The 13,531-nt window shown below is 38.9% G+C and overlaps 1 protein-coding gene across 3 annotated transcripts in view; it reads left to right on the top strand.

Annotated features, from left to right (window-relative positions):
- SCFD2 (sec1 family domain containing 2) overlaps positions 1–13,531 on the top strand; it is a 320,652-nt gene that overhangs the window by 181,041 nt on the left and 126,080 nt on the right. Inside the window, exon 6 of one of the 3 annotated variants that reach the window (XM_037134597.2) lies at positions 8,118–8,511. The exons of the other annotated variants lie outside the window; for them this stretch is intronic. Within the exon in view, the coding sequence (XP_036990492.2) occupies positions 8,118–8,278 (161 nt within the window). The 3' untranslated portion in view covers positions 8,279–8,511. Of the gene's footprint in view, positions 1–8,117; positions 8,512–13,531 lie in introns of those variants that run through there. 3 annotated transcript variants of the gene reach the window in all.

Genomic DNA, 13,531 nt, shown 5'->3' with positions numbered 1-13,531 from the left:
GAGGAAACTCCTAAGGGCAGCCTATGATAGAAATGAACTGGGTAAGGCCTGGGAAATAGAGCTGGGCTACAAAATACTTGACAATATAAAACTCAAGTATTTTGGCAGTTCCAAGTAATTTTATTATCATTGAAATAGTGAGACACAGTTTTTGAAGCAAAAATATGTGCATTTCTAAGTGCCTATCAGTAGGTGAGTGGATAAAAAGGCTGTAGTACATTTACACAATGGAATACTATGCAGCAATAAAAAGGAAGAAATGCTTACCTTTTCTGACAGCAAGGATAGACCTGGAGAATGTTACAAGTGCCACATGATCTCACTTATTGTAGAATCTAATGAACATAATAAATTGACAAACAAAATAAAAACAGAAGCATAAGTACATAGAACACACTGACAGTGTCCAGAGGGGAGAGAGGGGACTGGATGGAAGATGGAGAAAGGTTAACCAAAGTGCATTTATACACAACCTATGGACATGGACAACGACATGGGGATTGACTTGGGGAGGGGAAGGGGTGGAGGTGGGGAAAGATAGAAAAAGCAGGAACAACTGTAATTGCATAAACAGTTTAAAAAATTGTGTATCTCTTAAGAGCTGCATCAAACCAACCTTCAATCACATGTACAAAATGACTTTTTCCATTTTCAAAGCCAGAGACAATGTAGCTCATTCTCTTTATTCCTCTTATCTTCACCCAACACTTAATATTGCAAAACTAAATTCTTACATTTCTCAAAGTGCTGAGCTGGGGTCTACATTTATTCACCTAGTTACTCTCACTGGACATCTCATCTGATTCAAATGCAGTTTTACTATGTACAAGTATCGTGAAGATGTAGGTGTAATGAGATGCCAGTACACTCTGCATAGTATTGTCATTACAGCAGCTTGACTTTGTAGAAATGCTTTAAGTCTACCCAGCTATGTGTAACGATTGTACATCCTTGTTCAGCACAAAACATATCTTTTGAATCCACCATGTTCTTCAACATCTTTGTTCCCATCATCATCAACAACCATGTCTCAGACATCCATAAAACTATAATAACAGAGACAACATAAGATACTGCAGCATGGAGGGTTCTAGAAACAAGCCTATGCCATTGGGGACCCCCACAGATGGCTGCACACATCCTTTTAATTAGCATATTATTGACCCAATAATAGCTTCTTCAGAGAGATGTGTTTTATATTCCAGTCCACCCAGCTGGCATGGATATGTTGCTTAAGGACTGCATAATAAAAGTCTTTATGAAAATGCACACAGCATATGTCTGGAAGCAGATTTATAGATTGAATAGTCCCTGCGGTTGTCCTTTTTTTTTTCCTCTACCAAATAAAGGAAATGAATACACATCTAAAACCTAGCAGTTGTTTAAGTTTAGCAAGGATTTTATCTCATTCACAAAAGATTTTTTTTATCAAGTTTAAAATCTTTTAACCTCTCTTTTAAAAATTAGTTACCATTTTCACTCTTGGCAAAGATCCTTTACAAAATTCAGCAGTAAGACATGAGCCTTTAAACAAGCACAATGCTTTCTGGCAATGCTGAAAGTTCCATAATGAACATGCTACTAGGAGGCAATGAATAAGAAGTATGTTTTATTTAATGTAGACGTGGTTTGCAGAAAAGATAGGAAACCCAAAGGACAGCAATATTTGTCATTGTACTATGTAGACCTCTTTTTTTTCAACTATAGCTAGCATACGGTATTATATTGGATTCAGGTGTACAACGTAGTGATTAGAAATGTGTACAATTTACGAAGTGATCACCCCAACAATTCTAGCACCCATCTGACATTATACATAGTCACTGCAATATAATTGACTATATTCCTGTGCTGTACTTTCCATCCCTGTGACTTCTTATACCTGCCAATTTGTACATCTTAATCCCCTCCTCTGTCCCTGCCCCAGTTGCCCTCCCATCTGGCAACCATCAATTTGTTCTCTGCTTTTTTTCTTTTGTTCATTTATTTTGTTTTTTTTAGATTTTAATGTAAGTGAAATCATATGGCATTTGTCTTTCTCTGTCAGACTTATTTCACTTGGCATTAATACCCCCTAGGTCCATCCATGTTGCTGCAAATGGCAAGATTTCATTATTTTTATGGTTGAATAATATTTTATTATATTATTTTAAAGAAATCATCAGCCAAAGTGACTAGAACAAAATGTCTATGTTAAACACAGATATATGCTTTCTATTTTTTACACTATCAATCTTCCATAATGAAACATTATAGAATCTCAAATTATTTCATTTTTATTGCATTGTAGGAAATGAAATTAATTAAATTTTTATTTGAATGAACCCATTTTAGGAAATTGAGGTATGATAATGTAAAAATTCAACATGTATTATTAGAAATAAAGATTCTTCTTCAGATAATGAGCTCCATTCTTTCAATATTTTATTAATTCTGGACAAATAATATTGGAGTCAAGCTCACCTCCCTTTTCATATCCTTCAGGAGCCACAATATCTGTTTGTTTTATGGGAAAAATGCAAAGATATATTATTTGATTTGATAACAATAACTCAGCAAAGAATAATGGTGCTATTAACAGACATAGGCAGCCAGTGGGAAAATCCAGTTCAAAAGGAGGATGAATGTAAGATTTCAAGCCACACTCCCCCACTGTCTCCTTGCTGTGTCCCTGTCACCGTGCCAGTGGACGTCGATGGCGGTGGTATGTTAGTAAGCGCAAAGTTGCTGCCCTCTAACCACCACATTGGGGTGATAAGCGCAAGTGAACCATGTAATTAGCTGTGCAAGACCAAATGGGATTAAGTGCCACATAAGTGATGTTAAAGATAAATCTGGTCAAGGTTCAGAGCAGAAGTGATAGAACAGCGATTCTAGGGTCAGATGGTCATAGGAAAGACTCTTGATTTCACCATTTTAGAATAATGTGGTCTTAAGTCACTTAATGTCACTAAGCTCCAATTTCCTTATCTATAAAGTGGGATCAAAACACCCTCTTTACAAGTTGTTATGACGATGGAGTGAGATCAAGTATGGGAAGGACATGATGTGCAGGAGCCACCAATTGCAGCTATTACTATGGCTATTCTGAGCTAATGGGCAATAAGGCAGCCAGTCCTCATGCAAAAGATATGCTTGAACTTGAGGACAGCGAAGGATTTATTTAGGGCTTGCTATTTAAACACAGAAGTCAGTGAGAAGACTGGCCCACTAGAAATCATAGTCTTAAAAATGTGCTAGAGAATTTCAAAGTACATTAGTGTCGGATTATAGATGGCCTTGAATGTCAGTAAGAGAAGCTCTGACTATTCATTCTATGGGATGTTGGGAGCCATTTGGGAAATTTTGAGAAAGGAAGTTACCTGATGAAATTGGTGTCTTAAGGCTCTTTTTCTGATACCGTAATTGGACATGCAACCTAAACTGGAAATGAGAGAGTCAAGATGAAAGAGAGAAAAAGAGTGAGCATTGATTAAACAGCTATGGTGTGTGGTTTATACTATGGCCTAAAAGCCAATCTCTCATTCCAAGGAAGGATCAATCAACCTCTCTTCTTTAGCAGCATGGCAAGTGGAAGTACAAAAGAGCTCTCCTGAATTCTGCAGGGACTGGACTAGAGCAACCAAACGGCCTGCTGTGGTGGAATGAAGAGAATTTATGGTTCTGGTAGAAGGAAACTTTAGAATGCAAATTATGTTTGAAGGAGCAGCCTGGTGTTTTCTGTGTTCTTTCCCCTTTTGTACTTAGAGTAAGACTCCTGATAAAGAAGACTCCGAGACTTCAGACATAGGCCTAACTGCTACATAAAACTCTCCATTCAGACCCATTTTCATTAAAACCAGCCTGGTTTAAAATGAAAGCTATTTGAAGCATGCTCCTCTGTAAACATGGAAACATCTGTAAGGAAATATACAGGAGCCGAATTATCAATTTGAAAAGTTGTATCTAAAAATATCCAGTTTCCTTTATAGTCGAGAATGGGCCAAGGAAAAGTGACTTCATTTTGGCAGAATCCCTGGCCTATGGAAGCCTCATCAGACTCATGAAAAGATTTGCCACCCCCAGGGCCTGCGAGTGGAGCAGCCACAGCGCAATTACATCTACAAAGTGCTCTTTATTGTCTTTTTGTGAATGCCAGTAAATAGTTCCGTAAATCAGAAAACAGGAATCTTTTTAGACTTGCATTTATCTTTCTTTTCAGAACTATCTGTTCAACATGCTGTTCTTATTAAGGAAAATTCTGGGAACCATGTGGCTCTTGAAGAGTCAATTAGTGTTTCCAATTAATTTTCAAAAAATGTTCTTTAAGCTTAACATAGGCCAACACTTAAAAAAACCATAGCACTGAATGCGATCTTAATGAGAACTTGCATGTTCTGGCTTACATGGAGGTGGAATGTTCCAAGAAGGTATCCAAGATCTGTGTTTCCCTGGGTCAGGTTCAATGTGACATTAAGTTTATTGTTGGATCCGTGTCATGTTTATCACAGATTTTGAAGCGATGAATACAGCCACTGAAGTATTCATGTGTAGGTTTTCGTGTTAATGTAAGCTTTCATTTTATTTGGCAAATACCCAAAAGTGAGATTACTGGATCAAATAGAATATGTTTAACTCAGTAAGGAACTACCAGATTGTTTCAAAGTGCCTGTACAATTTCGTATTCCCACCAGCAAAGTGTAAGGGTTCACTTTAACTCTTCTAACCAGCACTTGAAACAGTCAGATTTTTTTTTGGTTGTTTTCTTCTGTTTGAACCATTCTGATAGGTGTGTGTTGGTATTTCATTGTGGCTTTAATTTGCATTTCCCTAGTGACTAATAAGTTGGGTATCTGTTGATGTGCCTATTTGCCATTTATATATCTTCTTAGGTAAAGTGCCTGTTCAAGTGTTTCCCTATTTTTGTATTGGATTGTTTTTTTATTATTGAGTTTTGAGAATTCTTTGTATATTCTGGATGCAAGTCTTTTATCACATGTTGTTTTGCAAATATTTTTCCCAGATTATGTTTTTTTTTAGACTGAGTCTTTTATAGATCAGAAGCTTTATATTTTGATGAAGCCAAATTTGTTATTTTTAAATGGATTATGATTTTGGTGTCATCAAAAGCTTTGCCTAACCTAAGATCTCAATGATTTTTTCCTATCTTCTAGAAGTTTTATTTTTAATTATATTTTATTGATTATGCTATTACAGTTGTCCTGATTTTCCCCCTTTACCACCCTCCACCCAGCACCCCTCATTTTCTAAAGCAATGCCCCCACCACCGTGGGTCACGTGTTTAAGTTCTTTGGCTTCTCCATTTCTTATACTATACTTTACATCCCCTTGGCTATTTTTAAATTACCTATTTGTACTTTTTAATCCCCTCATCTCTTCACCCATTCCCCCACAGTCCCCTCCAATCTGGCAACCATCAGAATGCTCTCTGTATCTATGATTCTGTCTCTGTTTTTCTTGTTTGCTTAGTTTGTTTTTTAGATTCATTGTTGATAAATATGTATTTTTTACCATTTTATTTTTCATAATTTTGATTTTCTTAAATTTTAAGTCCCTTTAACATTTCATAAATAATGGTTTAGTGATCACGAAGTCCTTTCATTTTTTTTCTTGTCTGGAAAGCACTAGAACCTGTCCTTCGATTCTAGATGATAGCTTTGCTGGGTAGAGCAATCTTGGTTTGAGTGCCCATATTTTATGGCTTTGAATACTTCTTGCCAGCCCCTTCTAGCCTGCAAAGTTTCTTTGGAGAAATTAGCTGACAGTCTTATGGGAACGCCACTGTAGGTAACTAACTGCTTTTCCTTTATTGCTTTTAAGATTCTCTATCTTTAACCTTTGGTACTTTAATTATGATGTGTCTTGGAGTGGGCCTCTTTGCGTCTGTCTTGTTTGGGACTCTCTGTGCTTCCTAAACTTGCATGTCTATTTCCTTCACCAAATTAGTTAAGTTTTGTTTCATTATTTTTTCAAATAGATTTCCAATTTCTTGCTTTTTTTCTACTTCTTCTACCATCCCTATGATGCAAGTGTTGAACCTCTTGAAGTTGTCCCAGAGACTGCTTACACTACCCCATTTTTTTAATTCTTTTTTCTTCTTATTGTTCTGATTAGTTGTTTTTTGCTTCCTTATGTTCCAAATCATTGATCCAGTTCTTGGCTTTATACACTCTACTGTGTTTCCCTGTAAATCATTCTTCATTTCAGCTAGTGTATCCTTATTTTCTGACTAGATCTTTCTTATGCTGTTGAGGTGCTCACTAAGTTCCTTGAGCACCCTTATAACTAGTGTTTTGAACTCTACATCTGATAGATTGCTTATCTCAATTTCATTTAGCTCTTTTTCTGGAGTTTTGATCTATTCTTTCATTTGGCCCATGTTTCTTTTTCTTCTCATTTTGGTAGCCTCCCAGTTTGTTTTTATGTATTCAGTAGAGCTTCTTTGACTCCATGTCTTGTAGCATGGCTTGATGCAGTAGGTGTCCAGTAGGGTCCAGTGGCACAGCCTCCACTATTACCCAAGCTGTATATTTGAGGTGCACCTTTCATATGGGCTCAGTATACCCTCTTCTTATAGTTGAGCCTTGGTTGCTGTTGGCAGATCAGTGGGAGGGATTTACACAGGCCAGTGAGCTTCAAGGATTGGTTGTGAACAATTACCACCAACGTCCTCCCTCCATGGAGGATCATTTGTGCAGGGGCAGGCTATTGATGCTCTGACATAGTCTGTAGCTGCCCACTGAGTGCACTGGCCTTGGGGTTTCCCAGGTGGTAGAGGCCATTGTCAGCCCCCAACCGTGTTTTTTCTGGGACCACCCTGCCTGAGTTATAAACCCATTGGAGAAGGTTGCTACTTGTGCTGGGCTTGTAGATCCCTAGGCAAAGCCTAGCTGTGAATCTAGGCTGGCTGCTGCTAGTGCCCTGCCTGGGGCTCACTGAGAACAGCAGTTGCTTGTTTGATAGGATTTAGGAAGATATGGAGCATCAGCCAAAACCAGCCATTTATATGGAAAAGCATCTTGGGTGGGCCAGTAAGTTGGGTGGCGCATCTGTACCCTTCCTACCAGTCTGGATGGAAGTGGTTTTTTAAATTCTGTACTTGTCAGACTTCCATTCAACTCAATTTCTGATACTTCTGAGTGAACACTGTTGTATATTTTAGTTGTAATTTTGACGTGAATGTCCTAAGAGGGGAGCCATGTCTGCCTCTGCTGCCATCTTGGCTGGAAGTCAGCTTCTTCTAGAAGTATTATAGTTTTAGTTCTTTTATTCATATCTGTGATTCATTTAGAGTTTGTTTTCATTCTAGATGCAACATATTCATTGAGGTTTATATTTTTGCTTACGAATGTCCAATAGTTTCAGTAGTTTTTAATGAGATTTCCTTTGTTCATTGAACTGCCTTTGCATATTTAGTAAAATGAATCAAGCATATGTGTGTATATATTTCTAGACTCTCTATTCTATTCCAGAATTATGAATTTTAAAAGTCTACTATATTGCTGCTAAATTTATCCCAAGAAATGAAGGTACCACATTTCATTTAGACTGTGCAATTGTTTATAGCTTATTGAAGTAAAAATGAATGCATGTGATAGTTAAAGTCGGCTCATAAAACTTGCATTGTTTAAGGCAGAGTTGAGCAAGGGGTAATATAGAATTAATGAAAAACAATGTGAGCACACTTTGGTTTAAATATTTTGAGTAGGATTTTTTTCATAGATGAATACTGGTGTTAAACTTTTCCAGATTCTTCCTAATAGGGAAAGTGTGAACTTACAGAATAATTACCCCTTACACTCTAAGACACACACACACATACATGTATACCACACATCTTGTGCATACACGCCACACATCTGAAGGAAAATTGTATAGCTCAAAAACATTCATGTTTGTTTAAGCCTAAAATAATAGAATGTTTTTATTACTAAAACCTTGACGTGCTTCTTATATTAGAACAGAGTATTAGAAACTGCCTTTTTTGTTTGTTTCAACCAACAGGATCCCAAAGCAAGTTAACAGATCAAATATGTATAACATGCATTTCTCAATGAAATGGTTTAGCAAATACCTCCCCCCCTGCCCACCACCTGTCTTTCATCTCTGTTTTGTAGCTTACTGTGCACTGGCTTACCTGACCCCCATCAGCCCTGAGGACATTTCATCAGTAAGTGAATCAACTCCAGTAGAGGAACTCAGAAAAGAAAAAAATTACCTCAGCAAACTTGAGAAGAGCCAGGCAGGCGCTCTTCCTTTATGTATGTTTAACCCATAAAACACTTGACCAGGGAAAACTTAGAACCCTGGAGGAGATCTTCCTCCCTCTTACTTCTTTTGTTTTATTCCTCTCTCCTTCCCCTTTCTTCTTTCATCCATATCTAATAGGTATCAACGAGCCATGTTATAAAGAAATATGACATAGTACCTCCTTGATAATTTAGTTGAAAGAGAACACATGTATGCAGAACATGTAAGTAATACCATAGTGGACTCACAAAGAATTCTACAAACCAAGTTTTACTAAGGTGTGCTGATATATATATATATATATATATATATATATATATATATATATATATGTACAGTTTTATTTTATTGTATATAAATACAATATATATCGTATATATATTGCTTATATTGTATATATGTAATAATATATATTATTATATATGTAAGTTTTATTCTATTGTCAATAAAATAAAATAGTGGCAGCCTTTTGTCTAATTTGCCAAAAAAAGTTAATGGGTAAAATTTTAAGCATTTTTTTTCCTTATGTGTTTTTCTTAAAACTTTTATACTTGCTACCGGTAGTATATTCTAAAAATAAAAATATAGAATCTGAATTAGGATGAACATTTACTTTTTATTAGATAATAAGTACGTCAATTGTTCATACTCTTCCACCAATCACACCCAGATTTCCAGGTGAAGGATTTAGAGAACTGCCAAAGTGATAACTGCAAAGTGTTTGTGAAATTGTAAACCTCAGGGGCTTGGAGGGACCTCTGCTCACCTTATCCAAGCCTGTTGGGAATCCATCACTGAGCAGGTTAGCCCATTTCACCAAAGTCACTGCCTGGGACACTTCAGAGCTACTCCAGTTCCTTCCTGTGCATAGCCACTTAAAGAGTACCTTGGGTAGTCTCAGAGGGGAGAAGTGTGTGGGCCTGAGTGACTGAACAGGCCTCATGAAGGAGACAGCCAGCCTGGAAGGATGGAGGAACTGGGTAGGCTGAGGGGGTCCGTTTGCAGAGCTGCCGAGTTTGGAATGCTCTGGGAGAGCCAGCGTGTGGAGCTGAGTGAGGCTGGCTCAGGGAGAGACAGCAGTCTCACTGCTAGCACAGTCAGTTAGCGACTTAAGGGGCTCTGTCATGTTGGTGCACGTGAACGCCATCAGGTCATTAGGGTGACCATGACCTGGTGGTAATACACTGCTGTTTCAAAAGAGTAAAGTATGCATGTCTTATTCAGTCAGGGAAGTTATTCTATAACTTCACACTTTCACTAGTAGGGAAAATCTGGAAGAGTTTAGTAACCATTTTCAACTTTGGAATTTGTCATTCCTCATTCTTTGCTTTTTCCTTTATTGAAAAAAATGGTTTAAGTTTGAAAGCTAGCATTTCATTAAGTTCTTCCAGTGCCCTGGCCCACACCCTATTCCAGTGACCTTGAAGTAGCAATTGCTCTTACTCCGGTTGCCTGAAAGTCATGGAGTGGTTCAGACATCCAGAAGGCTCCTAAAGTGATGGCCTAAACATGAGAGGGGAGGAAGTAACAACAACTGATGGCAAGGCAGTACAGCTTTGTAGGGGTCTTACTGTGCCTTTATCCCGGTATCCGCAATAGGTGAGAGATTGATTCAGCCCTGTAGTCTTGTTTCCCATTTAAGGCCTCAGGGCAACACTGGTCTCCTGGCTTGGCCATAGTGCCACAGAAGGAACTCAGAGGCAGCACTTTTACCCCCTGTTACGTCATCTGTTTACCCAGTAGATGCCTTTCAGATGCCTACTGTGTTCCAGGCATTGTGCTGGACATGCTAAAAGCAGGGTTTCTGCCCTCATGGAGCTTCAGTCATGTGTCCAACCAGCAGTGGGCTCTGGGCAAGTTTTCTTTTTCTGTAAATGAAGGACCCAGGCTGGATGTTCTTGAAAGGTCCTTTATGGTTGGAATATTCTACTCCTGAGCAGAGAGTTCCTGGCATCTCTGAGGGGAGCTGGGGAGCAACTTAAGCAGTATGGGCGGGGGGGTGCCAATGAAACAACAACGTAACACGAAGACTTTTGTAGGCTTGTTTTGTTTTACGTTTTTTTGGTAGTGATAGCTTTTCTTTTTTTGGAACATTTTGTGAAATTTTCTTGAGAAGGAGAAAGAAGAAGTTGAAAACCTTTAGGCATTTATACCATCCATGTTAACTCAGGTAGCTTTTAAGAACATAATTCAGTCTACATAAAAAAGATTCTTTTGAAACTTTTAGTATATGAAATTATCCTTGGCAAATCAAGTTAGTTTTACAAATATATGTAACAAAAGTTAGATTTGGGGCAATACCTGTTTAAACATTAAATCTGTAAACTCAATAATATTGCACCCAGTAATAAAAGTTTTCTGTCTGCTGTGCAGCACGGCAGCGGGCCGGTGGGCCACCAGCAGCGAGGAAGCATGGCCTTGTCTCCAAAGGGCGTGCAGTGTGGCGGCCTCTGCTTCGGCATGAACTGAGTAGCTTTTTAAAGACATTAGTTTTTGAAAACTCTAGTCTTCAGCATTTATAATGAATACAGGATGATCGTGGTAATTGGGGAGAGTCAGGTGGGAGGCATGCCATCCCAGTAGAATATACTAAGAAGACTTTGGGAATGGGAACTTGTACTTTGACTAAGATGTTGGAGGTTGGAGAGGAGCTGTCTTCCCCCAGCACAGGTGACCTCCACATTGTTCTTATGGGACATTGTCTATTAGTGACACAAAGAATATTTGGTTTTCTTTGACATATTTCTTGGTTTGGAAGTATGAATGCTATTTGACATCAATTAAACTAAAAACAATTTTTGTGGATTAACAGAAATGTTTGCTTTGGTGTTGATTTTCTAATTTTGTTGTAAATGGATATCCATCTGCACTTCATCTACAATAACTTGGAAATAAAGATGTTTTAAGTGTATAAATATGATTTGAGAATTAAAAAAACCTAGCCTGGAATTTATATGAGCAAGTATAGATTTCTATTTAAAATGTGGCCACCCAGAAGAGCTAAGCCACTTTCCACTCTATTCCAACCTCCTTCTTTTTTTCATTGCATTTTGTAAAAATTCTTAACTATAATAATAGAAGCTTGCAACAGAGAAACACAGCAGGGCTGTGGAACTTTTCACAAGTTGGATCAATCACATGTACCCTGTTTAGCCATGAATAGATAAAGTGCTGTATTACCAGTGGGAAAAATGTACCAGGTACTCAGAGTCTAAGCTGATGTTCTTGGGGAAGAGAGAGGGGGATTTCGAAGCTGTGTTAGTGCCTCTGAGTTACCAAGAACTGCCTTCTTCAGACTGGGTTGGGCTGGGCCATTCCGAGCCTGGTGTGATTCCTGAGGTGGTGACAGACAAGAGTCAAAGGGGCACTGGGCCCTTCTGCAGGAACGTCATTTCAGGGGTTAGCTAAAAACCCTACGTGGAGTGGCTGAAAACAGAAGAAATGGCTGTAAGCATTAAAAATAAACATTTGATAGAAAAACTATCAGTGATTGCTGGAAAGAAAATGAGATTTAAAAAAAAATTTTGGCAGAAAGTAATGGCCCCAATTTGGTATTGGATAGCCAGCCAATCTTCAAAATAGGCCAAACCAAAAGCTTTTAAAGAAATGAGTGTCTTAGCCTCCTTTCTTTAGCCTCCAGGGCTAAATGGTCTTAGCCTCAGACCATGTATTCATTCAACCATTCACTTATCAGATGCTTATGAATTGGCTACTTCAGGTCACCTTTTCTCAGCCTGTCTCCTCTCCCTTATCTTCTCATTTTCTTCTAAGTCAGCCATACTATTTTTTTTTTTAGTAGGGCTTTAAATCCTATTTGGTAACCTGTTACCTGGAACAAACTGGATGAAAAACCTTTGGTTTTCAGTGTTTGTTAGCCTGTTTGAGTTCAAGAAGGGAAAAACCCCTTTTAGAGGAGTTTTCTGGAGCCCAGCGTTAGCACAGATCCTTGACATCCTTGATACTGGGGAGAATCGTCCAGTCTTTGGGGTTCCTTGTGATGGCTAGGACCTGTTGTTGCGGTTTCAGAAGCATAGTCGTAGGTATTTAATAAAAGTAGACATCTTGAAAACAGCCGGTTTCCACAGGGGTTGGATGTTTTCCAAGTTCCCGAGAACAAGGCTGCTGCCGACTGTGGGGTTTCTTTTCCACACCAGCCTCATGCTCATTTGAATGGAGGTGTCTCTAGAATTCTGACCTGTTATTAGCAGGGCTTCCCCCTCCACCCACAGTCTCCCACCCAAATGGAGGTGTTCTCAGTGTTGGGGATGAAGCTTTCCCTCACATGACCGACTCCTCGTGGTGACAGAGCTCACACTCATCAGGGGTAACTCCTCGCCTTCGCGGTCTGCACTGGAAACCTCCCAGACTGGCGCTTGGAGTTGAATGTATTACTGTTATACCAAAAGGGATCCAACATTGTTTGCAGAGAAAAATAAAGACAGTGAAAATGCCAGGGCAAAAGAAAATAGGAATAGAAAATAAAATGAAGGTAAGGGGAAAATCATAGATGTAATTATAAAACAAAAAATCCAAAGAAGGTCCTATGTAGTGAAGAATGGACTTGATACAGAGCTTCCCAGCAGCTAAAGGAAAAGAGAACTAAGATCAGTTAGAGTTTGGGAGCAGACTGATAATACAGCATCCTGTCCACCCAGACCTTACCTCCTATGTAGGGCTAAGTTCCCTGGGTTCCTGAAAATTCGCGCCGCCATTTTCAGGTCCAGGTTCACATGGGCCCATGATTCCTTTTCCCTGGGTGGGGCTTGGGAAGCCCCAGGGCAGTGTCGGAAAATTCAATGAATTGGAGTCACAGATTTCAACTTCTTGTCTCAGCAATATTCATCTTTTGGGGAGCAGTTTCGACTCAGAAGGAAGGAATGAGAAGTGGGGACGTGAACTAGGGGTTCAAAATTAGATGTGGTGTTGCAGGAAAGGATGTCTCCTCCCTGGAGTCTAGGTCTGCATTAGGCCCACGTTCCTATGAATCTCAACGTTTATTGGCTTCTCGATGCACAGAGCTCCCAAGACGATACAACTACCCATGTGTTCCATAAATGATATCAGTTGTCTGTGATGTGCTAACAGGGTTCAATGGGTCTTTCTTTAGCCTTTTGGATAGTATTCAAAAAGCCTGTAGAAGCGCTGCATAATCCATAGATTCACCCGGTCCCATTCATTTATCTGTGCAATAAATAACTCGCACTCCGGTTTTTTGCCAGGCACTGGGGATAAAGCAGTGAATAAAAATGTCAAAATCTCTACACACATACAGTTTATAATT

The sequence above is a fragment of the Artibeus jamaicensis genome, unplaced genomic scaffold (assembly GCF_021234435.1).
Source record: "Artibeus jamaicensis isolate MK-2021 breed Jamaican fruit bat unplaced genomic scaffold, CSHL_Jam_final contig_889, whole genome shotgun sequence".
In the NCBI taxonomy this organism is placed as follows: domain Eukaryota; kingdom Metazoa; phylum Chordata; class Mammalia; order Chiroptera; family Phyllostomidae; genus Artibeus; species Artibeus jamaicensis.
The sequence above is the reverse complement of the archived record's forward strand: the minus strand, read 5'-3'. Positions and strand labels throughout refer to the sequence as shown.